Source organism: Rhamphochromis sp. 'chilingali', assembly GCF_963969265.1.
Source record: "Rhamphochromis sp. 'chilingali' genome assembly, chromosome: 18".
Classification (NCBI taxonomy): Eukaryota; Metazoa; Chordata; class Actinopteri; order Cichliformes; family Cichlidae; genus Rhamphochromis; species Rhamphochromis sp. 'chilingali'.
Window position 1 is genome coordinate 2,057,089 of NC_137945.1, and position 25,668 is coordinate 2,082,756.

The 25,668-nt window shown below is 46.2% G+C and overlaps 1 protein-coding gene across 3 annotated transcripts in view; it reads left to right on the plus strand.

Annotated features, from left to right (window-relative positions):
• The first annotated feature begins 618 nt into the window (after positions 1-618).
• rreb1a (ras responsive element binding protein 1a) overlaps positions 619-25,668 on the plus strand; it is a 54,645-nt gene continuing 29,595 nt past the window's right edge. For 2 of the 3 annotated variants that reach the window (XM_080865682.1, XM_080865681.1), the window contains exon 1: positions 619-1,922. Coding sequence is in view for 1 of the 3 variants with exons in the window: in XM_080865681.1 (XP_080721807.1) it covers positions 1,883-1,922 (40 nt within the window). In the remaining 2 variants the exon portion in view is untranslated. Of the gene's footprint in view, positions 1,923-1,959; positions 2,068-25,668 lie in introns of those variants that run through there. The other variant, XM_080865683.1, reaches the window with a different exon arrangement.

Sequence of the window (25,668 nt, forward strand, 5' to 3'; positions counted from 1 at the left end):
TTAAAAAGTAATATGTCAGCCCAATACTGGTAACTAGCCTACAAACAACATACACAACAAATAATGAAGAGGATTAAAAGTGCCAAGGTGAACGTGAGAGTTGCACTGCATTGTGGGGGGAGTAGTTCATGTACACAGACTTGTAACTTTGCCTCTTTTTGTTACTCTTTTTTGATCCAAATCTAATTTTTTGTGTTCATGATTCACCTTGTGGCTAGTTGGCTTCATTTTAGGGTTACACTTCGGATGTCAGGACTTTTTGAAGGATTTCACTTCCAGAGCCTCCCTGTTGAGCTCTGTACCCTCAGCGTTTATTCCTGTTTTGGGCTGCCTGATGCTTATTTCGCTCCAGGTTATTCGTGTGTGAGGATGTAGTGGGGTCTCGAGGCACTTGGGAGCTCACATAAACGTCACATCCTTTAGATTTTCATGGAAAGTTGACACACAGCATCCACAGAGAAATCAGATTTAAGTTTACAATCCTTAAAAAATAGAAAAAAGAAGCATTGAACTCATAATCAGTACGACTCAGTAGATTGGAGTTCTTTGAAATGAACTTTAATGTGAAGTGAAAATGTTTTAGTTTGTAATTTCACATAATCCTGTCCAGGTTTGTCCAAACTAAAACATGTACATGTTAAACTTTACCCAATGGTGAAAATAAAACATGGGATTATTTGAGCTTGAGCTAATCACCCACTATCGCGGGTCACATGACTGCTGCTGCATGGCCCTGGATGGAGCACAGAGGTACCTGCACGTGATTTAGTACGACTTTGACGTCTTTATGTGAACTTTTGAGTTTCTCCCCCACGCGCTTTTCTTCGCTTCATCCCCGAAAACAAAGTGACTACTTCAGCAACACCTCCCTGGAAACGGTAGCACAGTCTTCCACAGCCACCTCCCCAGCTTCTGGCTGACCCTATGCATCCTCCCTCTTTGAAATCGCGTGCAGAGCTCTCGCGATAGATGAAGCAGCTGCGCGTGTAGCGTGTGTGGGTTTAAGTGGACGGTTTCTTATCTTTTTAGCCCCCGAAACTCCGCGCAAACGATAAAGGAGCGGCGTGAAAGCGGGTTTCTTTGAGAGAATCTGAAGCGAGGCAGGAAACGCAGGGACTTTCTGACTGTGAGAGGACACGCTGGGTGAAAATGTCAATACTTTGGGAACGAAAGTTGCCTAAAAGTGAATATTTTTGCGCATTAAAGCAGAAATCTGCGGCGCACGCGAGTTAAATTGCGCGCCGCGAGGCCTCTGCGGACTTTTGAAGTTTATATTTTTGGTTTCGGAGCTCTCAGGTGGGATCGTTTCCTGCTCCATCACGGCTGGAATAAGTAATCCAGTAACGGCTGTCCGTGTGTCTGTGCGTACTGACTGAGATGCTTGGTGGCCACGTCCCCTTGGAAACTGGAGACAACACGTGATGAGCTTTACTTATCAGGTTTAGCGAGAGAGTGTGCGCGAGAGCTACCGAGAGAGGGAGGAAGAGGAGGAGGGAGCTGGGAGTTAAAGGAGTTTAAAGTATAAAACATCTCCAGAGCGACATTTTCCTCAACACCAGTCGACTTTTTTCTTTCCTCCTCGGGAGGGAAGAGAGGAAGACAAGCAGCAGCAGCACGGGAGGAGGAGGAGGAGGTGGAGGAGGGGAGGGGAGGGGAGAAAAGGAGGAGGAGGAGAAGCTAGCCGGAGTAAAGTTTGTCCAAGTTTGCTCATCCATTCGGAATACGCCATTTTGAGTTCTCTCCTCTGCGGAGCAACTTTGCTGCCTCTCGCACCCTTTCTTTTTTTTCATCACCTTCATCATCCCCGATCACCGCCGTTCATCTACCATCATCATCATCAGCCCCCCCATCCATCACCACCACCACCATCATCCTCGCCACGATGTCTCGGCGCAAGCAGCCCAACCCCAACAAAGTGAAGCGTAAGTGTCCTTTTCGTCTCCATCGCTGAGTTTTGGTGCTGTGCGAGTGTCTGCGCAGGCTCCCCGCGCTGTTTGCGCCTCTCGGGGAGAACTTTGCGCCTGTTTGTGCTGCCAGGGGTGAAGTTTGAGCGGAGATGTGGAGACGGTAAGGGTGGCGTTACTACTTTTCTCTCCTCTCTGGGCTGCTTCCTAGTTTGATGCGCATCCAAGCGGTGGAATTCAGCCGTGTGTGTGTCTCTTCCTCATTCAGCAACTTGTTGTTTTTCGACTTTTGGTGCAACTTTATCGCCCCGTGTGCACGTTTAGGGCAGTTATTCGGCGGTTTTTGCCTCGCGGGGAGGGTGTTAGGAGGTGGGGGGGAGGTCAAAGTCTGCAGCTCGCAGCCGGAGTCGAGCATCCATATCTCGGATGCACTTTGGTCGAAGCCTCGGGGCTAGTGGCCATGTGTAAAACTAAGCGCTCAAGCGAACGGCAACCGACGGAGTACTTCCTCAGAGAGACTTCTTCAAAGTAAAACAACCTGTTGCACACGGAGAACCGTAGGGGTTACCTCGCGTTTTGTGTTAGAAAGCGCTCTGGCCTGAAAGCGATTCAGACTTCATCTTTGAGGCTAATAGTTTTAACTGAGTTTGCTGATGCTTCTCTTTGTAAATGATGGTTTTCTCACCGTGCCGTGTGGCTCTACGTGCTCTTTACGTGCTTGTGGAGGTCTGATAGGTGCAAATACATCTAAAGCAGGTTAAATGGTAAAGTTGTTCATTTTATTGTGAAAATCCCATCACATTGCTTCTATATTTAACTCTTTTATGTGCGAAAGAAGTCACAAAAGCCTCCTTTATTTAGTATAATGTACACACATCCGCAAACGTGTGGATGTGGGTTTAAATCTGTAGGCTCAATAAAAGAAAATATAGCTTTTATTTTGGTGGCTCGACTTCCGCTAATGGCAGCGAGCTCGACGCCAGCGCGATGACCTTGCCCAGACATATTTAGGCAGAAAGGGACCCCCGTTCATTCACGAACCGGCCCAACACGGCGGCGAAGCGGCCGAACCCGCCGTCCCGCTCCGCCTGCGCCAGTTTTTGCGGTAGTTGGGCGACTTTTCGCCGCGTTCCCGACACTTTTCCACAGTCTGTGGTTACGCGCAGCAGCAGCATCGACGTGACGCCTGTTGCATCCACCTTCTCCTCCTCCTCCTCCCCCGTCCTCGAGCTCCGTCTTTTCTGTCTTTCGACATCGTCCTCGGTTCTAACTTCCATTTTAAACGGTAACCACCGGGCGCCCCCCCCCCCCGGTTTCAACCGCCCCCAGCCCCAAACCGTCGACTTGGAGAACTTTTTCGCGGCGCTGTTAGCCGTTAGCCTCGTCGTCGTGTTTTTTTTTTTTTTTTTTCCTTTTTTCCGCGTTGGTACACGACGGAGGATGCTGGCCGGGCTGTTTAATAACTCCCATAACGCGGTTTACTGTGTCAAAGAGGCGCTGTTATCGGTGTCCGGGTCAATGATTGATGGCCGCGGAGTTCGAGGAGGGAGAGGAGATGGACCGATGGCGTTTTTCTCGGTCTCAGGCTGGATTGGTTAGATAATGGTTGCTAGGGATTTTCTCTCTCTCTCCATGTTGGCCCAGTGTCTCTCTACCTCTGCACCTCCCTGCTGAGGAACTTTAACCTCACTGTAAGAGCAGTCTGTCATTGTTTAAAGCACGGAGGCCATCGCGGCTCTCAGATACAACACACTTTTATACACAATAAATGGACTTTTACTCTAATTACATTAAGTACAGCGACTCTGTGGTGACTTTATGGCGTTAACTGTAACTTTTACTCCCTTTAAATAGTTTTGGCTTGTATGTTTTGGAGCACAGTCCAACAGTAGTTATTTGTGTCCACAGTTCATTAAAAGTTGAATAAAGTCGCTTTAAAGTGGGTTTATATTCATGTGAGTGGGCTTGTTTTTGGTACTTTAGTTTCTGGAGAATAAATCCTTTTAATTTTCCTTCTGTTTAACGTTTTCTCCAATTACACTGAACAAAATGGACCCATTTTATGGTTCAGTGTTGGGTGTAAATTGTTAAGTTATAGAAGAAAAAGTTGATTTGAGCTCATTTTGTTGTCGTTTGTGTGTATCTGCTAGTGTTTAGCTCAGCCTATGACTGCTGTCGGCACAGTGTGGCTAAGATGGCTAACTTTCAGTGCTTTTTACAAAGTTTCGTAAGAATACAAAACGTGCTTTTACTCTAATTACTTAAACAGTACAGACTTTTTGGTAATGTGTCGTAACTTGTGAGTGATTAATAAGAAATACGTCCTCCTTTAGTTCAGCATCCTCAGGGGAATTTGGGTGGTGTCCCACTTTACTTGAACCTATTTATTGACTTTTGTTAGTATGTTTTGGCTTTAACATAATCCCATCATCGGTAATTAAGGCCATGATTCACTTAAAGTGGGTTTATGGGTGCTCCTGTGGGGTTTTCTGTAAGTTTAGCTATTTTTTTTCTTCCATAGTCTTTCTCAGCTGCAGTTTTTTTTTTTTTTTTTAAACAAATCCATCTTAAGTTGAGGAACAGCGAGTCTTTGGTGACCTTATCACTTCCTGGAGGACTTTCAAGCTAACTTTTAGTCCCCCCCTCCCTTCATGTGGTCTGGATTGACCGGTAGCTTGTTTGGCTAATGTTAGTGATCTCCACGCGGGTATCACTGCTTCATTTTGTCACTTTTCTTCAAACATTTTGCTGTCTAACGCACTCCTGTAACGTCTGTTTGTTGCTGCAGCTCAGCTCCGCTTACACAGACACACTTTAAAGTGGATTTATGGGTTTCATTAGTGACTTTGGCTTCTTTCAATGGCAGTTAGCGATGCTCTGTTTCCATATTTGTCAAGCAGTAACTATTACTGAGTTTTGGCAAGATGATTGTGACTTTACTTCTATAATTACAATCTTTAGTGCTCTGGTAGCTCTCTAAAAGGAAATTATGGTGATTTTGTAACACTTTTACCCACAATCGGTTTGTTTTTTTTTCAAATTTTTTGCAGAAAGTTAAATTTCTCTTTGTTTTATCTATAGAAATGCATTTGTTCCCCACATGCTCACACTTCCACAGAGTGTTTGTGGAGTTTTTAAACCCTGTGATGTTCCTGAAATGCTCTTAAACTGTGTTCGATCTGCTGAAGAGTGGAGATTTGGAGCATTATTTTCTGCAGTTTCTCACTGTAGCTTCATTTAAAGTTTTTGTTTTAATTGCTTTTGACTCTTTCATGGAAACATCTGTCAGCCCCGCGCTGCAGGAAGAATCATATTTGTGCGACTCAGACGTGTGTGTTGTACATTTATTGTGTTTTATGGCAGCTTTTGCCCCTGTGGGGTCACTTTAGTGCATCTGTTGGGTTTCTTGCACACATATGTATAATGCATTTGTAGGTGTCAGCAGAGGCTGTTTGGATCTGTGATCGATGCACGAGTTCAAACAGACTTTGACCTAGTTTATGGACATCTTTTATGGTGGATCGTCGGTGCTGAGCTGACGGCAGCTTCGTGGTAGATCATGTGTAACGAGTGGAAGGTTTCCTGCAACGAAGAGCCGAATATTCCCGCTGCGTTTGGTCCTCCTCTCCTCCTCTGCTGTGAGGAGGAGGAAGGATCCGGATGAGCAGTTAGCATTCCATTACGAAATTCAACACTGAGGCCGAGCTGGGCCTCGGCGACAGGCGCTGATCTCTCTCTGTTTCTCTCACGGACTGGCTCTTCTTGCTGAGGGGGAAATGTTACCTCCCAGCTTCACGGAGCAGCGGCAGCAGCAGAGGCGGCGGTGTTTTTCAGATGGAGATGTAACGCTGGGAGGGAGGCGGGGAGGGTCAGTCAAACATGAAAGCGGGAGCTGCGGTGCTGAAAACTTTCCTCTGTGGGTCTGATTCCTGCAGCTGCCCGATGGATCCATCATCTGTTGTTGTGCTGCTGATGTTCGACTGAGTGGCTGAGAGTTCAGCGCTTTACAAACTCTGAGCGCGAGCGGGGACATCAAAGAAGCGCATCTTCTGCTGGTTCGTGTTACTGCGTGCTGTTCACGATGGTCGCCGTGTCATCCTGACGTCATGGCCTGGTCTGTCCCGCCTCAGCCTGTTACCTTGAAGGGTCGCCGGTCTGGTGCTCCAGGCGGGGCAGAAAACCAGCGGCCATGTTGAACAGACGCCCAGGCTTCACGAGGCCGATGATGTCACTCTGTCCTGGGTTAACAGCTCGGTTTCTTTGGCTTTTACTCGGGTGTCTGACACGACCATATTAGGGACATCCTCTCTCTGTGACATCATCAGCTCCAAGAGGGGAAAAAGTGTCTGCAGCCTGAGTGTAGCTTTAACACGGTTCATGTGGCAGCGCGAGCAGATGTTTGTTTGGTAACGTTGGATCCTGTTATTGGTGCAGAGCGTCCAACAGGCTGAGGTCATCACAGCAGCCCGGCGGCTGCTCCTTCTTTGTGTCCTCGCAACAACAGTAAAAAAGTCACAAATCTTGGTGTTTATTATCTACACAACAATCTCACACGTCTGTATCACAGCAATAATAAATCCACCCTGAGGCTCTTCACTGCACACTCCTCATCCTCCTTTTCTTCTTCTGTGGCAAACGTTTAAAATGCTGACAAGTGATGATGTAGTCGATGATGTATCCCACTCGCACGCACACGCATGCACGCACACGCGCACACACACACATGCACACGCGCACGCACGCACGCACACACACACACGCACACACACACGCGCACACACACACACACACAAAGAGTTTCTTGTGTTGGTGTGTGACGGTATGCTCCATTGTGAGTGGTTATTGCTACACACACACACTCAGCCTGTGTTCATGTAAAGACATGATGCAGCATGAAGGAGGAGGAGTGAAACCAACTGACTGTGACTCCTCTTTATCTCCTCCTCATCACCTCCCTGTGCTCTGATCTGCAGTTTCACCTCCTCTGGAAGCTCTGTCTGATAAATGACACGAGCAGCAGCATCTCTGAACCCTCGTCAGGATTTATTATTGCAGCAGCTCAGTCACAGCTCAGTCACAGCTCGGTGTGACTGTGAGCAAACCTCTTTATTCACTTTATAATTATAGAAAGTTTATAATTAAAGCTCAAATCTTTAATTGTTTATTTTGAATAATAAATGTTTGTGTGTTTATCCTGATTGTGTTAAATTGAACTCAAACACAATAATGTCGTTCACTACAAAATACACGTGATTCAGTTTATTTATTTATTTTAGTGAATAAAAATGTTTTTAGATTTAATTTTTAGAAATCTATTAAATAAAAGTGACACAGTGTTTATTACACGTTTGGCATTTATTTCAAGAATATGTGTGATGAAGTTTTACATGGAAAAAGGTTTCAAACGTCCTCTGTGCTGCCGTCATAAGTGTGTGTGTGTGTGTGTGTGTGTGTGTGTGTGCGTGTGTGTGTGAGAGAGCTAATGGGGAGTTTCAGAGGGACTTTTGTGTTCACAGGGACAAAAGTGAAGCAGCTAATTAATAGCTGTCGTCCTCCCTCTGAGACGCCATTATCCCCACACACACACACACACACACACACACACACACACACACACACACACACACACACACACACACAGTCTATTGATTTCCTGTGTTTCTGTCTCGTGATAATTGCGTGGATTTGTCACAATGTTTCCAACTTGTTGATGCTGCGTCTCAGCCAATCAGAGCGCAGCTGCTAGATGAGTGAATGCAGCACCTCCACACGCAGCGGGGGGAGGAGGGGGAGGATGTTACTACACCTCTTTTCTTTCCCTCTCCTCGGTGTCTCCGCCTCTATTTATGGACTCGCCTTTTTTAGATAAGATTATGTTTCCTGACCTGCAGCAGCAGGAGGAGGAGGAGGAGGAGGAGGAGCAGTGAGTTTGGGGTCAAAGTTCACTCTGAAACTGGACCTGCTATCTGCTCCTGTTCTACACCTTTACGGTCTCTTTGATTAGTTTAACAGCGAGTCATCAGTTAGTCACATCATCGCCGTTTGAACCAATCAGCTGGTAACGTTTGCTTCTCGGCTCGTTTCCTTTGTTCCCTTTGATTCGTCAGCGAGCCGCTCCGATCGATTGATTGGTTGATCAGCTGACTGACGCAGTTAGTCCCTGTACAGGAAAAGTAGAGGATATCTTCAAGGTTTCATCACCTCGAAACTGCAGCTTTAAACGCCTTCAGTTATCAATCAGCTGCTGATGACCTGATCGATCACTTGTCCCGAGAATACTCAGGAAAACTGCATCTGCAGACTTTTTCTTGGTTATTTGAAACTGATGAAGACGTTGAATCAGTTTAGTCAGAGATTCATCCAGTAAAACTTCTGAGGACCAGACGAAGTCCAGTTTATGTGACTCAGAAAACACTCAGCTGTCGGTGCTTCGCTTTGTTGAGCCTGTGACAACCTGCAGCAGCAGGACGTTTCTGCATGGAGTTGGTGGAAAGTCTGTCAGCAGATGACAGTGAAAGGACTCGTTTCTGTGCGTGAAGCTGATCGTGCTAAAGTTTTAGATCCCACCTCCAAAGATGCTCAGTTTGTCCACATTAAACAGGAAGTGTGGTCAGTCGCAGTGACGACTCTGAGCTTCCTGTGGGCTCTCTCTGAGTCTTCATCGGGGTGACATCAGAGTGGGGGAGGTTTGTGACTGTTTGTATGCAGACAGAGAGGTGTGGAGGGGAGGGAAGGGTGGGGGAGGCAGACTCTTACACCTCTGGGTGGACCAAATGGCTCACCTCCCCCTGCTCCTTCACCCAAACCTGAAACGCCCTCTAAAGTGACCGGCTTCACTGTTAAAATCTTTTTATTTTGATAGGTTCACACTTCCTGTCTTTATGAGTTCAAAGTTGTAAGCTTGGCTGATAAAACCGAGCCACAGCAGACGGTGAAGACTACACGTGGAGGAAGAGGCGAGGCTGTTTAAAAGTGTTAATGTCTTCTCTTCTTTTCTGCTTTCGAATGAAAAAGGAACAAAAACCTGCTTTTCAGCAGTTTGTTGTTCACAGCACAGAGAGAAGCCGCCTCACGTTTTATTTGATTTCCTTTCTTAATCCGGACGAGAACGATGACATCAGCAGCTGCAGTCCAACAGCCCGAGTCCACCTGAGGGTCTGTGGGCAGCTGATGGTGACATTTACACAGAAGAAACTTTAATGATGTTCACGTGAATACAAACACACCCGTCTGAGCGCCCGAGAACACAAACCAAACCCTTCACGAGAACACAGCCGACGTAGGACATGATGCAAAAAGTCAGATCTGGGTGTCCCTGTAACGTGGCGGTACTTTGGCGTTCCCGTCTCATTGGTGATTTTGCATCAGCTCTATTCCTCTGGCGTCTCACTTCCTGTGTTTGTGTTTATATACGTTGCAGTTCTAGTTGTCTGGAGTGGTTTGGTTTTGCCGTCGTCATAAAATGTGACGTAGATCTCTGCGGGTCACCCAGACTCCGTAAGGAGGTGACGGAGATCTTTGATGCATTAATACCAGCAGATTAAATTGACACCCCTCCCCCACCCCGGCGGGCCTGCGCTCGTTGGCTTTTGGAGGTTTGATTCCTGGGAATGCGGCGCAGGACCAGTTCAATATGCCAGCCTTTTGTTGAAGCTGGCTGCTTTAAAGGCAAAGCTCTTTCATTAGCTTGACCTGAGCCGTCGGCGGGGAGCTTCATGCCTCTGACACATGCTCGGGTCTGAAGGCTCCACTGTCTGATTTCCACCCAGGTCAGGTCGTGGTTCACCCGGGCCACTTTTTACCTGCACTTAACTATGACACATATAAATAATAAATCCACCTCGTGTCATTTATGTGTTACACCTGCTTACCTGCTGCTTTCATACAGCCTTGTTTAAGGTGAACCTGCCAGAGGAGGAGTCATTCATACGCCCGCATCTCGGTTTGGTTTTTCCACAATAATGCAGAATGTCATGAAGAAACCATAAAGAACGCTGACTTGAGTTTGAATCTATTTGAATCTATTTATTTAAAAGGGACAGTGCAGTTAAACATAGTTCAAGTGCAAGACATGAGACTGATGTGCCGCACAGGTTTAGAGCTGCTGCTAATTTTCAACAATTGTCCCTTGTTGGGCTCACAATCTAAATAAATCCATATTACAATAAAACTTTTTCATGAAACCAAATTACATCAAATACAATTACAATTGATAGACAAAATTAAAATCATCAGATAAAATGACTACAACTTTGGTTTCCCTTTAACCTTCAGTGTAAAGGATCTAATGTCTGTGATCAGTTTGATATCGGTTGGAAGTGTGTTGAACGTCCTTCCTTTGGAGTTCGCCACATTTTACCGAGACAAAGGAAACTACACAGCAGGGAACCTTCTGCCTCTAAAACAAGACTTCATGTAAAAAATCATCATAGCTGATGAAGAAGCGCCGTCATTGGATGACAAACTGATGAGCTGCTCTGTGAGGCCTGAACACTGAGACGAGGAGAGGATGGGTGTCATTCGAGATGTGGGATGAATAGCACTAAAGTAGGACACACACACACACACACACACACACACTGATGGGAGGAGGCCATCAAATGACACACTAAACTGGGTTTAAATTTAGGTGAGCTGCAGCTACCCTACACACACACATATTTGTACACCTGTCTTTGTGGGGACGTGCAGTTAATGCCTTTGTAATCCAGGACCCCTATTTTAATGTGTTTTTAAACATGAATCTGATTGTAAGATAAAGTCAGGACATCTCGTCTGAACCCTCAAACAGCCTCTGAAGGTGTGTCTCCGCTCACCATGGCCCACTCACACAGACCACCGTCTTTATATAGCGGTGAACGCACTAAAGTTAGCCTGAGTCAATATTACAGTGGTCTGTGTTTAGCTGCTCTGCTGTCAGATGCTTCACAAGACTGATTGTTGTTCACATCAGTGTTTAAGTAAAGTCTGTTTGGCTCATTTAGAGACATTTACAGTAAACCATCATTTGTGATCAAGTTTTCAAAGTACACAACATTCCTGCTCTGAGAGTTTACTCAGTGTTGTTTAATGAGTGAAAAGTCAGAGGGAAAGTTTCAAGTATTGATTAATTTCCTACACAAAGAGGTTAAAGGTAGTAAAAGAAATCTGTGAATGTTTGAAAGTTTTAACAGGACCCAACAAAGGAGCAGAAAGCATCATTGTCGTGTTGGACTTTCTCTCCTGATCTAAGACTTCACATCTAGTGAAAACGTGGAAACGTGTTACTTTGTTGTAGTAAACTTTAGTTCCACGTTTTTAGGAGAGCCTGACTTTCTGCCGGGCGTCAGCAGAGGAGCAGGCCTGAGGATATAAACGTTGAATCAGCAGAAACTGGTGTTTGTTTCAGCCGCTGCGTTTCTCTCTTACTCGACCTTGACCTGATGAGCTGTTGCAGAGGTGCGTTTGCGTAACTCTGCTTGTTTGGTGTTCCTAACCCCCCTCAAACTGTTGTTTTTAGTCACCTGTGCAGGTTTTTAACTCTCCCGGTGAAGCCGTTTTCTTTAAGCCGACCTTTCTGCGAGCAGATGTGTGAATAGTTGTCATAAAAGGAGTCGGACTGTGCAGCATGAAGCAGTTTCCCCTGCAGCAGCATCCTCTCTGCTCGTGCTGAAGGACTTTTCCCTCCTCGACTATCATCTGTGTGTTTTTGGTGAAAGTTTCCTGGAAGCTCAGCAGAAGATGAACAACATCTCTGACGTTACGTAACGCTGCCTCTCTGATAATAAAGGCTTCACCGACTCGCACACACAGAAAGAGGGGAGCTATTGTTTCTCCACTTCCTCCCTCTCCTCCTCTGCTCTCCTGATGAGAGGCTGCTCCACTTCCTGTTAACCCCTTCTCTTCTCGTCTTTCTCCTCTTCCTCTTCGAGGGATGTTTGCTGTGGGTTAGCATCTAAAAACTTTTAACTGGCGTCATCTTGCTCTAATGCAAAACTGCATTCAGAAAACGTTGTTTTTAGGTTGCAGGTTAGCTTCTCTGCTGGTGTTGTTGGTATTAAAGGGAATTAGGATTGTTTGTTCTATGAACCAAGTTAATTATTGACAATAATTATCAGATGCTCTCCTGATCTGAGCTGGTAATTAGTGTAAAAGTCACAGATGTGTAGAGATTGTATAAATGCTTTTGCCACGAGCGTCTAACAGCTAAAAACCCAGTTAGCCTGGCGTGGTGTGAGGCATGTCGATGTCCTGAGCATTCACTCTGTAGTTCTGCTAATTCAGGCAGTTTTTTGCCATTAAAAGTATCCAGATTACACTTCAGCAGCTCCTGTTTGAAGACATCCTTAAACTGTTATTTGTATCAGGCTAGTTTTGCATGTTTGGCTCTGTAAATATGAACATTTGGGGCTTTTTGTAGTTTTTAATTAAATATCGATATTTTATGGTTCTAACTGCTTGTTAAACTCGGATGTATAACCCAGTTTAAAGGCTGTTTAGCTAACTGTTCCCTATTAAAGACAGCTGAATTAGCCGTTAGCAGCTCCTGCTAGACTCGTGGATGTTGTAATTATTGCGCTTCTTCAGTTATAATTGGCACTTTTCTTCCTTACTAAGCAGCTTCATGGACGTTTACGTTCATGGACGTGAGGACGGCGTGTCCTCAGACAGCGCTCGCCCGTCTCTGTGTGCTTCACGTGTGCGCGCAGAAACTTTGGTGCTTCAAACCGCGAGTGGCCCGTCAGTCTTTGAGGCATAAAATCATAAAAGTGCAGATAAGCTGCTCCAAGCATCCTCCTCCTCCTCCACCTCGCGCCTTTCATCTGCTCGGCCCCCACCCTCCTCTAAACGTCCTCCTCGCCCTCCTCCCTCCATCCGCCGTGACATTCTTTCACAGTCGAGGCGCTCGGACTTTGTACTCGCAGTAAATACGGCTTTATTTGCTGTGAACAGGGTGTGTGTGTGTGTGTGTGTGTGTGTGTGTGTGTGTGTGTGTGTGTGTGTGTGTGTGTATCAGCCATCACACACGCGCTGCAGTGGTAGTTAGCTTCACAAGCTGCTTATCAGCAAGACGCTCTCACCACACCCACACACACTCAGAACTGCTGGCATCCCATACAACAGGTCTGTCCTCCACCCCTCCTCCAGCCATCTATCCATCCATCAGCTCCTCTTCACTGTGAGGCAGCTCCACCCTGCAGCGCGTTCAGCAGAGCATCCAAACACATTTTTCTTCACAAACATGAGCTCGATAAAACAATCTGAGAAAACAGGAAGGACTCGCTCCTCTTCAAAATAAAACTCAGAGAAAGTCATTGGACATCTTTAAAGCAGACGGTCTTGTATCAGAGGCCGTCCTGTTTTACCTCTTATATTTAAGTGTCAGGTAACAGACGGGAACAGTAAAAAGGGAAAGCCTTCACAAATACCATGAAACTGAAACTGGTGAATGTAAAGGCTGAAAATCAAAGTCATTTTCTATAGAGGAAGTCATGTGATGTAGTGGAAAGCAAGCGTCTGTTGTTGCTGTCAGAGTTTGAGGAAATTGTTTGACATTTCTTTGGGTGTAAAAATGTCTCGTTGCTGAAGATGACGTGTTTCAGTCCCGAAAACAAGAGTTTCATGAATAAAGTTTATATTGAAGGAAGAAAAGGTTCCTTTAATCGTGTGACTTCTTCGTTGGTGTAAAGTTGTGAAGATAAAGGTGACCTGCAGTCCTAGAAACGAGCATTTTCTAAACTGAGTTTTGTGCTGGAAACTTCTCTGGGCTTGAATCTCGGCATCTGTTGGTGTAAAAGTTAAAGACAGGAAACCGTTAAACTGTTAAAAAACGAGCGTTTTCGTAGGAGACTTTTGTGTTAGCGAGAGGTAACTTTGTGTCTTAATACTGTCAAACGTGAGCCTTGTTTTTCTAACTTTGTGTGGCTGTAAGTCCTTACAGTGGTAAACATTCAGCAAAGCTGTTATTTGTTGCTGTGAGGCTGTCGTGGTGGCGACGATTTGCAGCTTTAAAGCTCTCTAAGTGTCCCACGTATCTAAAAATGAGCATTTTCTGAGTAGAGTCTGGCAGTGGAGGCAGAGTTGATGCTGTGAAAGTTAAAGTCAGAGCAGCGAGTTTAATGTTTGACCTTGTTGTTGGTGCGAGCGGCGATGATCTCTGAGCTCGCCGTCTCATGGAGGAAAGAGTTAACTGATGCAGCCTGCAGAGTCTTCCCCCTCTCTCTCTGTGCTCTGACTGCTGCTCGCTCGCCCCCCCGCTCACCTTTTCTTGCTGACTAAACAGTTTTGTCAGCTGGCTGCTGCTGAGGATTGGGGAGGAGGGGGAGGAGGAAGAGCGCGAGCATGCAAATAACCGTGGCGGTTAAATCAACAAAGGTAGATTGAGTTTTAACCGCAATCACTACCCCGGTCACTTCAGGAAAGTGTGTGTGTGTGTGTGTGTGTGTGTGTGTGTGTGTGTGTGTGTGTGTGTGTGTGTGTGTGTGTGTGTGTGTGTGTGTGTGAGAAATGCTCGTTTAGCTGGCACTGTGGGGACCGGTGTTAGATTTAGACTGAGTGAGGTCCTGAAGGTCGGGTTCAGGGTGGTGGCTCGTGTTCAAGTAAGGAGCTAAGGAAAGACGTCCATCCTTTGTTTACACTCTTTTTTCTTTACTCCTATTCCTCCTTATTTCCTGTCCTTGCTGCCTAGTACAGTTATCATACCCCGTTTCCTTGTTGCATCCCCGTCTTCCCTCCTTGTTTGTCTCCTCCTTTTCTCTCCTTGTTATTTCCTTGATTCTTCTTCTTTTTATTGGCCTTTCTCTCCTTAGTTTGCCTCCTTATCTCCTTGTTTCTGTCCCCTTTCTGTTGGCCCTCCAAGTTTTTTTCTCATAGTTTCATTTCCTCCTTTTTGGGCCCTTCTGTGTTTCCTCTGTGGCTCAGTCTTGTCTCCTCGTTTTCTTTTCCATCTTTCGTTCTTGTTCTCGTTCTGTCTTTTTGGCCTCTTTGCATCCTTGTCCACGTCTCCTTGTGTTGTTCTCTCTGTGTTTGTCTCCTTTTTTCATGCACCCTCACCTTGTTTCCTCTCTTGGTTTCCTTACTTTGTTTCTGGCTTCTTCTCCTTGGTTCCTTTTGTTTCCTCATTTCCTACCCTCTTTCCTTTTTCTTTCCTGTTTCTTGCATCCTCTTCTACTTTTGACCCCTCCCCCTTTCTGCCTTTCTCTCCTTGTTTCCTTAGTTTGATCCTTTTCTGTCCCCTTGCATCCTCAGGTCAGTTGTCCTGTGCTTGGCCCTCCTGCAGATGTTGTCAGGTGAAGCAGCGGTTTACACAGTGTGTGTGTGTGTGTGTGTGTGTGTGTGTGTGTGTGTGTGTGCGCGCGCGTTGTTGTTGTTGTTCCGGTGAATGGAGCCTTCACAGCCGTCCTCCATAATCCCGGTAATCTGACTGTTAGCTGTAATCTGACTCACACACGCACACACACACACAGGCTCCGCCCTGCTGTGAACAGGTACCGCTGTTTGTTCTGCAAACACAGGACACGCCTCGTTGCCATGGCAACTGCAGCACCGACATGCCCCCAGACTTTTTTCTTTTCTGGACTCGAGCAGGTGACGTCCACGTTTACCTGCACGTGCGATCGAGGAGGAGGGTTAGAGAGGTCCTTGCCTCCTCCTCCACTTTGTCTTGTTTCCTCTCCTTGCATCCTTCCCTGAGCTCTGCTGCCGTCGTCTTTAACGCCACCGTCACAGATGATAAAGTTTGGTTCAACCAGCGCCTGATTTAATTTAATTTAACTGTTACTGAAGCCTGATGATGTCATCATTACAGACTGTACATAAAAGACAGACTGAGTGATGAGTGAGCCTGCGAGTTTTGCTATGTTTCCATGGTTACCAGTTTTGGGGCAGTTACACATCTAAAAAAAATAAATGAACTGAATGTTGAAAAACAGATCATCCATCCACAGCCACAGGGGGCGGAGCCTGTCCCAGCTGGGTCTCAGGTCAAATGTCCGAGTCGACACAGGCGGTTTTTCAGGTTTCTGCCTGTTGTTAGAAAAACAAGGAGCAGTTTTCATCATCGAGTCATCGTTTCCATCAGTTTTCACATTAAAATAGAGGAGAGACTTCATCCAGATCACTCCTCCTCCTCCCAGGGCTCGCAAAATCGCTAGCCCGGCGTCCCAGGGCTAGCGATATCTCCGATCAGGCGACCAAAATCTATCTCAGCCCCGCCCGTCGGGCTATCGACCGGAGATATCGCTAGCTAGACGTCGGGCTAGCGAGCCCTGCCTCCGCTGCTATTCTTCATCTTGCTTCTCCTTATTTCTGTGCTTTTATTTTGAAGTGACAATATTTACAGTTACTGATGACACACACACACACACACACACACACACACACACACACACACACACACACACACAGACATTGGTGTTGATGAAGTAATTTGGAGGACAGGGTCTGTGTGTGTGTGTGTGTGTGTGTGTGTGTGTGTGTGCTCTCAGGTGTGACTTGAGGGTTGTGGCAGTAGGTGTGCCCACCCGACTCCATTCAGCTTTCAGAGCAGAATAACAATAAACCCTCCCATGGGAAAGTGCTGGTGTCACACGCACACACACACAGCTTTGTGTGTGTTGCCCCTCAGGCAGACACACAAAAGGCCTCTGAGTCTTTTCACGCAGCTGAAACCTGGTCTTCATCAGCACCACGCCCTGCACACACACACACACACACACACACACACACACACACACACACACACACACACACACACACACACACACACACACACACACGATGACGTTTTTTCTTCTTTGTCGTTCGGCTGTTTCTCATCCTTGTTTCCTCTCCTGTCTCCTTTTTCCTGCTCTCTCATCACCTCAGGTCTCTCCTTTGTCTCCTTGTCTAACCTCCTTTTTTCTCCTCCTGGTTTAATGAACGACTTTCTTCTTCTTTTCTTTTTGCATCCGTCTCTCCGTCGCTGCCTTCTTCTCATTCTTCACCTCTGACTTCTTTGTGTTCTTCTTTTTTATTTTTGAAATCTTCAGTCTTCTTCCTGCTGCCTTCTTCATCCTGTTTCTTCATCTTTAGCTCTTCACATTTTTCGGCCTATCCCCCCTCCTCGTTCTTCTCCTCCCCCTGCGGCTTCTCTTCCTCATTCCTTTACTTCGCCGCCTTCGTCTCTTCCTTCTGCTTCATTCCTCTTTGTTGGAGCCTGGATGCTCACCAGTTTCCTCACCAAGAAGAACAACCTAAACGTGCAGAAAGTCTGAAAGACATAAAATGAATCTTCTCCAAATGAGCAAAAGCTGAACGTGTTCAGTGAGTAGTTGTAGAGTGGAGGTGATGATGAGTGTGAAATGTTTCATCTGTCGACAGGTTTTATTGTGAAAACTTTGAGCTCGATCGACTCGTCCGTTCTGTTTGTAACGCAGAATAAAAGCTGCAGTTGCTCGCATGATTTGACGTGAAAACACACGCACACACTCTGCAGGCTGGTGTGTGTGTCGCCTTGAGGCCTCGCTGCATGCTCAAACAAGCTAAAGCCAGTTTGAGCTCTGAACTTATTGAGCAGAGGCTCGTCCTGTATTTCAGGTGATGAAAGAGCTGTGAGGGTTTGCACACAGGGAGATGTGGAGGAGGAGGAGCGACTCCTGCAGGAGTCCTCTGTCAGGTCACTGATAGGTTTTACATCCTTCCCAGCATCCGCAGACACCTGAGCGCCGCCGAGGCTCCTCCTCATCCCTGTCGGCCTGCAGGAAGCAAACTCCAGGTAACGTTTAGATCCCAGGTGTGCAGCTGGTCAGAATCGTAGACCGGGACAACGACCCAAACGCCTTTGTTACTCGTGTTAAAGTCACAGAAAACAAAGAAACGGCGTTTTCACCCGTCTGTCTGCTCGTCTGCGTGCAGCAGAGCGTCTTCCTTCCCGTCTGTCTGCTCCCATTGTTCTCTTTTCTTTCTTTGAACGACGCCACTCCTGCCTGACGGCGAGCCTTTCACTCCACCTTCGCCTCTGTAAACACATTTCAGGCCCCTTCCAGGACAGGACGGCCTATCAGGAGCGAACAGGCCCCTTTATCCCCTTTATCCTGAGTGGGTGTGGACACATTTAAATTAGGACGAATAAACAGACTTCAGGTAGCGTCCCGTCAGGGCCGCAAAGGACAGAACACAGAACAAGCAGTTTAGATGGACGACAGCACCAACAGTCGTGCTCTCAGAGACCACAGGACACACTGTTGCAAAGAAAACTGAAATGACCCGAAGGGGCCAACAAACCAACTGAATCATCAGTGAGCCATAAATTACAAAAAGAATGTCAAACGACTGAAAACAGACCAAAGAGGAGAAAAACTGCTTTTAAAATGTGAAATAACTTCAGATGAAGACGTGAGATCCAAAACTGCCACGAAGCAGCAAACGCCCGGTGAGACTGCAGAGAGCTCTGACATGGAACCGTGAAGCAGCCACAGAACAGCAGTTTGGTTTTTGGGACGGCGAGTCGTCTGCAGAGGATTTACATCACAATGCAACGATACACGTGCGCCCGAGGCGGCGAGCTCCGAGAAGGACGACGGGCACGACAAAGAGTAACCGGCCACGAAGAGGTGTGGAACGGGTCAGGACAGTCAGAGTAATCAGAGTATTCGGTCCACTTAGAGAAAGATTTGAGGGCCGGTGATTTTGTTGGGCTCGGGCTGAAACCTGCTCACTTTTCTGTCATCAGCTGAACATCTCGACCGGCATCCGTAAACCAACGGGAGACCAGCTCGTCTCTGCAGGGAGAGCAGCACACGACCCTCTGCTGTGTTATGGATGTGGCCAGCTGTGTGTGTGTGTGTGTGTGTGTGTGCGCCTCCTCCCACTCCAACACACACCAGTGTCTGTCAGCCTGCAAATATGTGGGCTGTGTGTGTGGGTGCATTTTTGTGTTGTTCACACGCAGACGTAACACTTCCAGTTGTGTGAGCAGGCGGCGTGTGTGTGTGCACGCCAGCTGCTGTGTGTGCGCGCGTGTGTGTGTGTGCAATGAATGTGTTGCTTGTTGAGCAGAGAGACAACTGCTGGATGTTGGAGGAGTCGTCTCTGTGAGGACGGAGAGACTGAGGAGGACTGAAGTGATGGAAAGACGGGAGAAGGAGAGACTGAGAGGAGACGCTCGGCGGCTCAGAGGGAGAATAAAGTGCAGTTAAAGTTTAGAGGGTGTGAGGAAGGACGCGTTAATGTGTGTCAGGACGGGTTAGATCAGTTTGGCTGAACATTAAGACTGAGAGCCGGGAGCAAAGTTCAGCTGAAGGACTCGTGTTCTCCAGCCTGTTAAGTAAATGAGACCAAGACGCTCGGCAACAACCAGGAGACGCAAAAAGACGGAAAATAAGGAGCAGACGGACTCCAGGAGACTCCAGGGGACTCCAGGGTGCAGCAAAAAAAAAGATGGAGAATTTTGTCAAACGAGTGAGGCAAAGCAACAAAAACACCAGAAATGTTTAAATCGACACCACAAATGAACAAAACGACACAAAACTAGGTGGAAAAAAATGATTACATTTAAAAAAAAGTAACAAGTTTTCATACAAAACAACAAAAATGCAAAAACTAAATGTTTCAAATCACCTGAACAAAGCATCCTATCACAGCTCCACCTGAACCAGACGCCGCTGTGCCTAATAAACTGGACACTGAGCTGTGTGTCGGCATGACACGCTAACATCTGCTCGCCACCGTCGCGCTGAAGACACTAACGGCGCAAATGTTTGGCTGAAAGTGCACAGAGCTGGCAGGTTAGCATCTGCTAACACACGTAGCTCGACCAGGTTAGCATCTGTTAGTGTGAATGAATGGAGCTCTCACAGCAGAGGCCGCTGGCTGTCTCCAACACCTGTTTAAGTGTGTGTGTGTGTGTGTGTGTGTGTGTGTGTGTGTGTGTGTGAGAGACAGCTGCTCAACACGCAACCCCCCCCCACACACACACACACCATGTCTGTAATTACAGAAGAAAGATGGAGGACAGTCCGGGAGGGTCCAGTCTTTGTGTTCAGGTTAGACAGGATGAAGCATCAGTGGCAGTCTGGTGTTTGTAGTTTAATCATCAGTCTAAATGACTACAATCGGACCAAACAAGTTCTAAAATTATAAATGAAACAAAACATGGAAAAAGAGATCAAACCCATAAAAACGTGACAAAAACAATGAAAGCAAAATGCTAAAGTGACAACGGGGACGATGAACATGCAGAAGGGTTTAAAAATACAAGAGAGGGCAACAAAATCACACAAGATTGGAAATAAAACAAAAACCATACGATGCAAAACACTACAAACCAAAAAGCACAAATCTAAGATGCAAATGAAGAAACTTCTGGGCCGTAAACCTACAACGATCAGCCGTGAAACAGGGAAAGAAGAAGAGCACCAAAGACGAGCGTTTGAAACGAGGCGTGTTTTATTGTGTTGGTATTTGTGTGGGAGGCCGGGCGGCAGCGCATTTACAGCCCTTCTCCTCGCGCACAATCGCAGCCGGCTGAGAAAGATGCTCCGTGCGTTCTCTCATACTCCTCATCAGCAGTCAGCTGATGCCTTCTCTCGCTCGGATACAGGAAGTAATACTGCAGCGTCATGACGGGCAGACGCCGGCGCGCGCTGCGGTTGGAGCGCTGCTTCCATCACGCTCTCAGTCAGAGCGTTGAAGCTCAGAGTTAACCAGTAACCGCGTGCACTGACTCATCCGAGGAGATAAGGATGCAGGGAGGGAGAGAGGAGGGTGGAGGTTGAGGCGGCAGCGGGAGCCTATCCGTCGTCAGGTTACGCGGAGGGTGGCGGGCCACCAGCCAATCAGGGCGCAGCAAAGTTTACAGCGTCCGTGCGGGATGAGCAGCGGCTCGTCTGGTCTGACTGGATTCTCTGTCTCAGGCGCTCGCTTCTTTCTCGGGTTCTTCTTCTTCTTTTCTCACTTCCTGTTTTCTCCTCCACACCCTGTGGATCCTCTCTCTCTCTCTCGACCCGCTCCATCCCCGCCACACGAGCGCAGGTTGTGAAATAGTTCAACGAAACGCCCCGTTTCTTCGTTCAGAGGCCCGAGTGACACCCGAGGACATCGTCCCAAAGCAAACAGCAGCAGACCGAACGTGTTTCCAGCAGAGTAAACACGAGCGAACCTCCGGCGTTCAACGATAACAGCAAAGACGTGACACAGGATGCCGAACGGATACGTTAAAGGCTGAAAACGACACAACTGAGACATAAACCGCTAAAAACAAAAGATGACACAAAACAAACTCCAAGAGATAAATGTGAGGACAGACACATGAGGTCAGAAAGGTTTACGGGGACGCAGGAGCAGAGACGTGTCTCAGCAGAAGCTGCCTGACAATAGTCACGTTTCTACGTTAGCTTCACTTTTATTCAGTTTTTAGCTCGTTGAAACAGGAAGTGCCAACAGCAAATTCTGCTTAATTTTCCAAAACGTGCACAAAGGCTGACGGTGACTCTCGTCTAACTGCACTCTCACTCTTATCTAATCCTCCTTTTCTCGAGAACTGGTACAGGTTTCTGCCTCTCAGGTGTTTCCCCTCCTCTCTCGCCTCCCTCTGCACTTGTCCATGCCTGTCACCCGTCAGCAGAGCGGCATTCTTCAGCGCACGCATTCCTCGTCCCGCTCGGCGAGTTATTTTTACCATCAGAGTGTATTACAGGGCCCCGCTCTGCCGCTGGCCTGCTCGCACACAGTTAAAAGCATCATCACCAGGCTCCTCCTCGGGTGTTTGTGCGTTTGTCACGGCTCACATTCTGTTCCCAGTCAACCCAGTTACTCTGCGACGCGCTCTAACCAGAACACGCCGGTGCCGTGGCCTGATTGATCAGCTTTAACTTGATTATTTTCAATGCAGACTTGCTGAGTAATTGGAGGCAGTTTGTTACTTTTAGGAAAATCACATGATGCTGTTTGCAGACCCTGGATTGGTTAAGTTCTGCTAAAACATAAAACTGGAAGATGGATGGATGACTGTTGACGAATCAAAATCCAAGCAGTGCAAAGGCTTAATGCTAACCTGAAAATGAAGCTAATTTCACAATTTATATTTAGACTTTATTAAAAGAATCAGCGTCATCAACATGGCAATCTCCGAAGTTTACATGCTAGCTGTTAATGCTAACATAAAAAATGCTACTGTGGTGCACTGTATCCCTTGGTAGTACCTACGGCCATTTATCATCCACAGCGTTTTTTAATATTAGGCCATTTTCACTGTGTTGAATAGAATATAGCCAAACCTCCCAACCCTTTTTTTTTTTTTTTTTTTTTTTTTTTTTTTTCTTTAGAATTGCCGTCTCCGTTTATTCGATTAGCTTAAGGTGGCTAAGCTAAAAACCGACATCCACATGAGTACCAAAAGCCATAAATCGCCCCATTGAAACCCATTATAAACGCTTTTTTTCACTGCACAATTATTACCATTAACGTAGTGGCGATGGCTTAAGTTTCGTTTTTGTTCTGTAGTCAGGACCTTAGAATTGTAATTTTTTTATTTGGCCACCGGGCTTCTTGGACAGACCTGCGGGAAATGAAGCCTCATTTCCGGCGTGCAGCAGCGGCTTCCGGGCGGGACCATTTTCGGCCCCTAGGAACGTATGAGGGTGCTTTTTTTTTTTTCTTTAGTCAACAGGAAATGACGTATTTGTTGTCACGTGGTATCGGATGTGTGTGCTGCAAAAATGAGTCCCCGGTGATCGTGCCCCGGTAATCGTTGCGACTTACCCCGGCAAGAATGCACTTATTTCGGCCTAGAGGAGAAGCATTTGCCGCCTGGAGACCATTTTCTGGTCCTGAAAAAAAAAAAAAAAGGCGATCGAAATGACTGTTGGTGCCAATCTTTAGTCCATCTAAAGGCCTAATTATAATAACAATTGAATATTACCTCAAATGTTTCTTTTGGAAAATATTCAAGTTTTATGTTTTTTGGGGCAAAAAAAGCAGTGCGCTCATGTGACGAAACCGGGATATAAAGGGTTAAAATCCGCGAAATGTAATTAAAACTTGACATGAATATTTCAAGGAGAAGTAGGTCTAAAAGATTGGCTAATTTAAAGTGGAATAAAATATTAATGTATAATCTTTTTATAGCACTTTTTATGGCGTGGTCGATTTTTGGCTCTAGGACCTCATAAGGGGTACGTTTTTTAGGTACTACCAAGGGGTATTTATATATTGCGAAAAGATCATATTTCCTCTTTTAGCGTGATGTAAAAGCTACGTGTCACTTCATTTTACGCTAATGACTAATTTTTACGTAAAGGTAAAAAGCAAATTTAAACATGCTAGCATGAGGTTCATGTGAAGTATCTCTGACACTGAGTACGAGATGCTAATGCTACTCTGTAGTCCTGTGCCTGTTTGGCTTTATAAAAATACTATCATTAATGTTGTTAATTCGTTACATCGCCTTTGTTTAACATAAATGCATCATCTGTTGCACTTTAACATGTTAGCACAGTAGCATGTAGTTTATTTATATCATGTATTTTATTTCAAAGATATTTTTTAAATTATTGTTATTATTAGTAATCATTAAAACAAAGATGTCACTTTGAGTTTGTCTATAAAACCACATTAACCTTTAGTTTATTAATCTTACTTATGATGCTAACAAGATAAAAACAGAAACTTTGGCTAGCATGGGTTAAAGTTAAATCATGTATAATCTAAGATCTCTTTAACTTAGCTTCCAGTGCACGTCACTACATTACAGTTTTATAGTTCAATGATGAAAACTGTCTGCTGTTAGCATGTAGCATGATGCTAGCATGTACAGTTAATGTGGGTGTTAATGAATCATTAGGAGCTTGTGCTCTGGTTTCCAGTTTTAAGCCGCGCGGAGCCGTTTAGTGCTGCAAAGCTAGAAACAATGCAGCAGGCTGTGTCTGCAGCAGAACAAAGCTAAAGTGAGTTAGTGGGGCTAGCTCATTAGCTGCTGGCTTAGCGGGGGCTTTGTGTGGTGGTGGGGGAACACGGTGATAAATCCTAGTTTAGGTGGGAGCCGTGGCACCTCCCTGTATCAGCTTACACCTCCTTTATCTGCAACAATACTCAGCCCATTAACACTGACGACAGGCCCTCAGCAGCAGATAGAAAACCTGTTTGTGAAGCTCACGATGGCTTGATTTTAAAGTGAGCAGCTAGAGAAATGCTCGTTTTCTTTAATCCTTTCTGTCTGTTGCTTCTGTGTTGTGGAAGAAAAAATAGACATGCACACAAAAATGGGCCCGGGGTCGGACTTCCTACACGTGCAGCTCTCTCCGATTAACGTGAGATGACTTTTGCAGGATGCAGGATGTGCTAAAGGTGAATTCGGCTTTATTTTTCAAAGCCTTCACACAGGACAGCCTGTGAATAATCACATTTTTTACCTTTCCTTGGTTTCAAAACCATTCTTGGCTCGTTGCTGGCTCAGGAAGTCATCTGTTACAGACTTATTTTTCTAAAACTGAATAAATCCACACTCAGAATATCTCTGTTGTTCATTTTTTCGTGGTTTCAAGGTGATTCTTGGCTCACAGCACTGATGCTTTAACATTAACAAATATTTTTGGACATCTTGTACTGATATTTAGTTCTACATGTATTTAGCTCTCTGCATCCTCGCCTTCCTCGTCTTCCTGTAAACGCAGACTTCTCTCTGTCGGTGATGCGGGTGCAGACGTTTTCTATCCTCCCTCATCCTCCTCACCTCCAGTCTCAGCTGCCTCCTAATTGGTCTTACCAACCCTGTTAAGCTCTTAATCTCTCTCTCTCTGTCTCCTGCCCCCTTCCATCATCCCTCCATCCGTAAATACGTCCCTGAGCTGTGCAGCCTGTTGCATCCCTCTTATCCCTCCATCTTTCCTCCTTTCCAGCATATCTTTTGTCTTTTTTTTTGTCTCGCCCTCCCTTACCGTAGCCTCGCTTCGCCCTGTCTGACAGATTAGCGTCTTTGGGCGGCTCAGTTAAGCCTCTGTTTCCTTTGGGTTTCTTCTTCTGCACTTTTTTATTTCTGAAGCTGTAAATAAAAAATAAAATGTCCTGACAAACGTCACTGCTGCGGGCAGATATCAGCAGATAGCAGGTATCTTTCTGTTACCCATAATGCACCGGGCCACTCTGGGCCTTGATGGCGCCTCCACAGTTCAGTTTGTGTTTTGTGTTATCTGGCAGCCGTGATTGTATCAGCACATAATGCAGCACACTGACCTCTGTACTTGCTTTTTATTTGTAATGCTGGACCTGAGTGTGTGTGTGTGTGTGTGTGTGTGTGCGTGCGTGCATGTGTGTGTGCGTGCGTGCGTGTGTGTGCGTGCGTGCATGTGTGTGTGTGTGCGTGCATGTGCGTGCGTGCGTGTGTGTGTGTGTCAGAGGCGGTGCAATGACGAGTGTGACTCAGACTCTGAGCCCGCTCACCTCTGCGTCCCTGCAGCTCTGTGTGTTGTTTCTGCATCGTTTACTTTGTTTATGTGGACGCGAGCGTTTACAGTCTCGAAACAGTAAAACATGGCGCGTGTCCGTGGAAACGCTCGCTGTGGGCGGATACATTTTCACTGTTTAAATTGTTTGGGTGAAATCAGGGGGCTGTTTCTTCTTCCACAGGGGGCGCTCTCGAGCTCGGCCAGAATGTATATTCCACGATGTAAACCGCAGCAGTATGATCGAGGGAATAGATGTAGTTCTGTTTCTATTGTAGTGAAATCTGTGATTATCGTCACGGCAACAGGAGCCGTGTACGCTCAGTACAAAAGCCTAATAAAATGTGAGCATGCTAAGTGAGCACTCT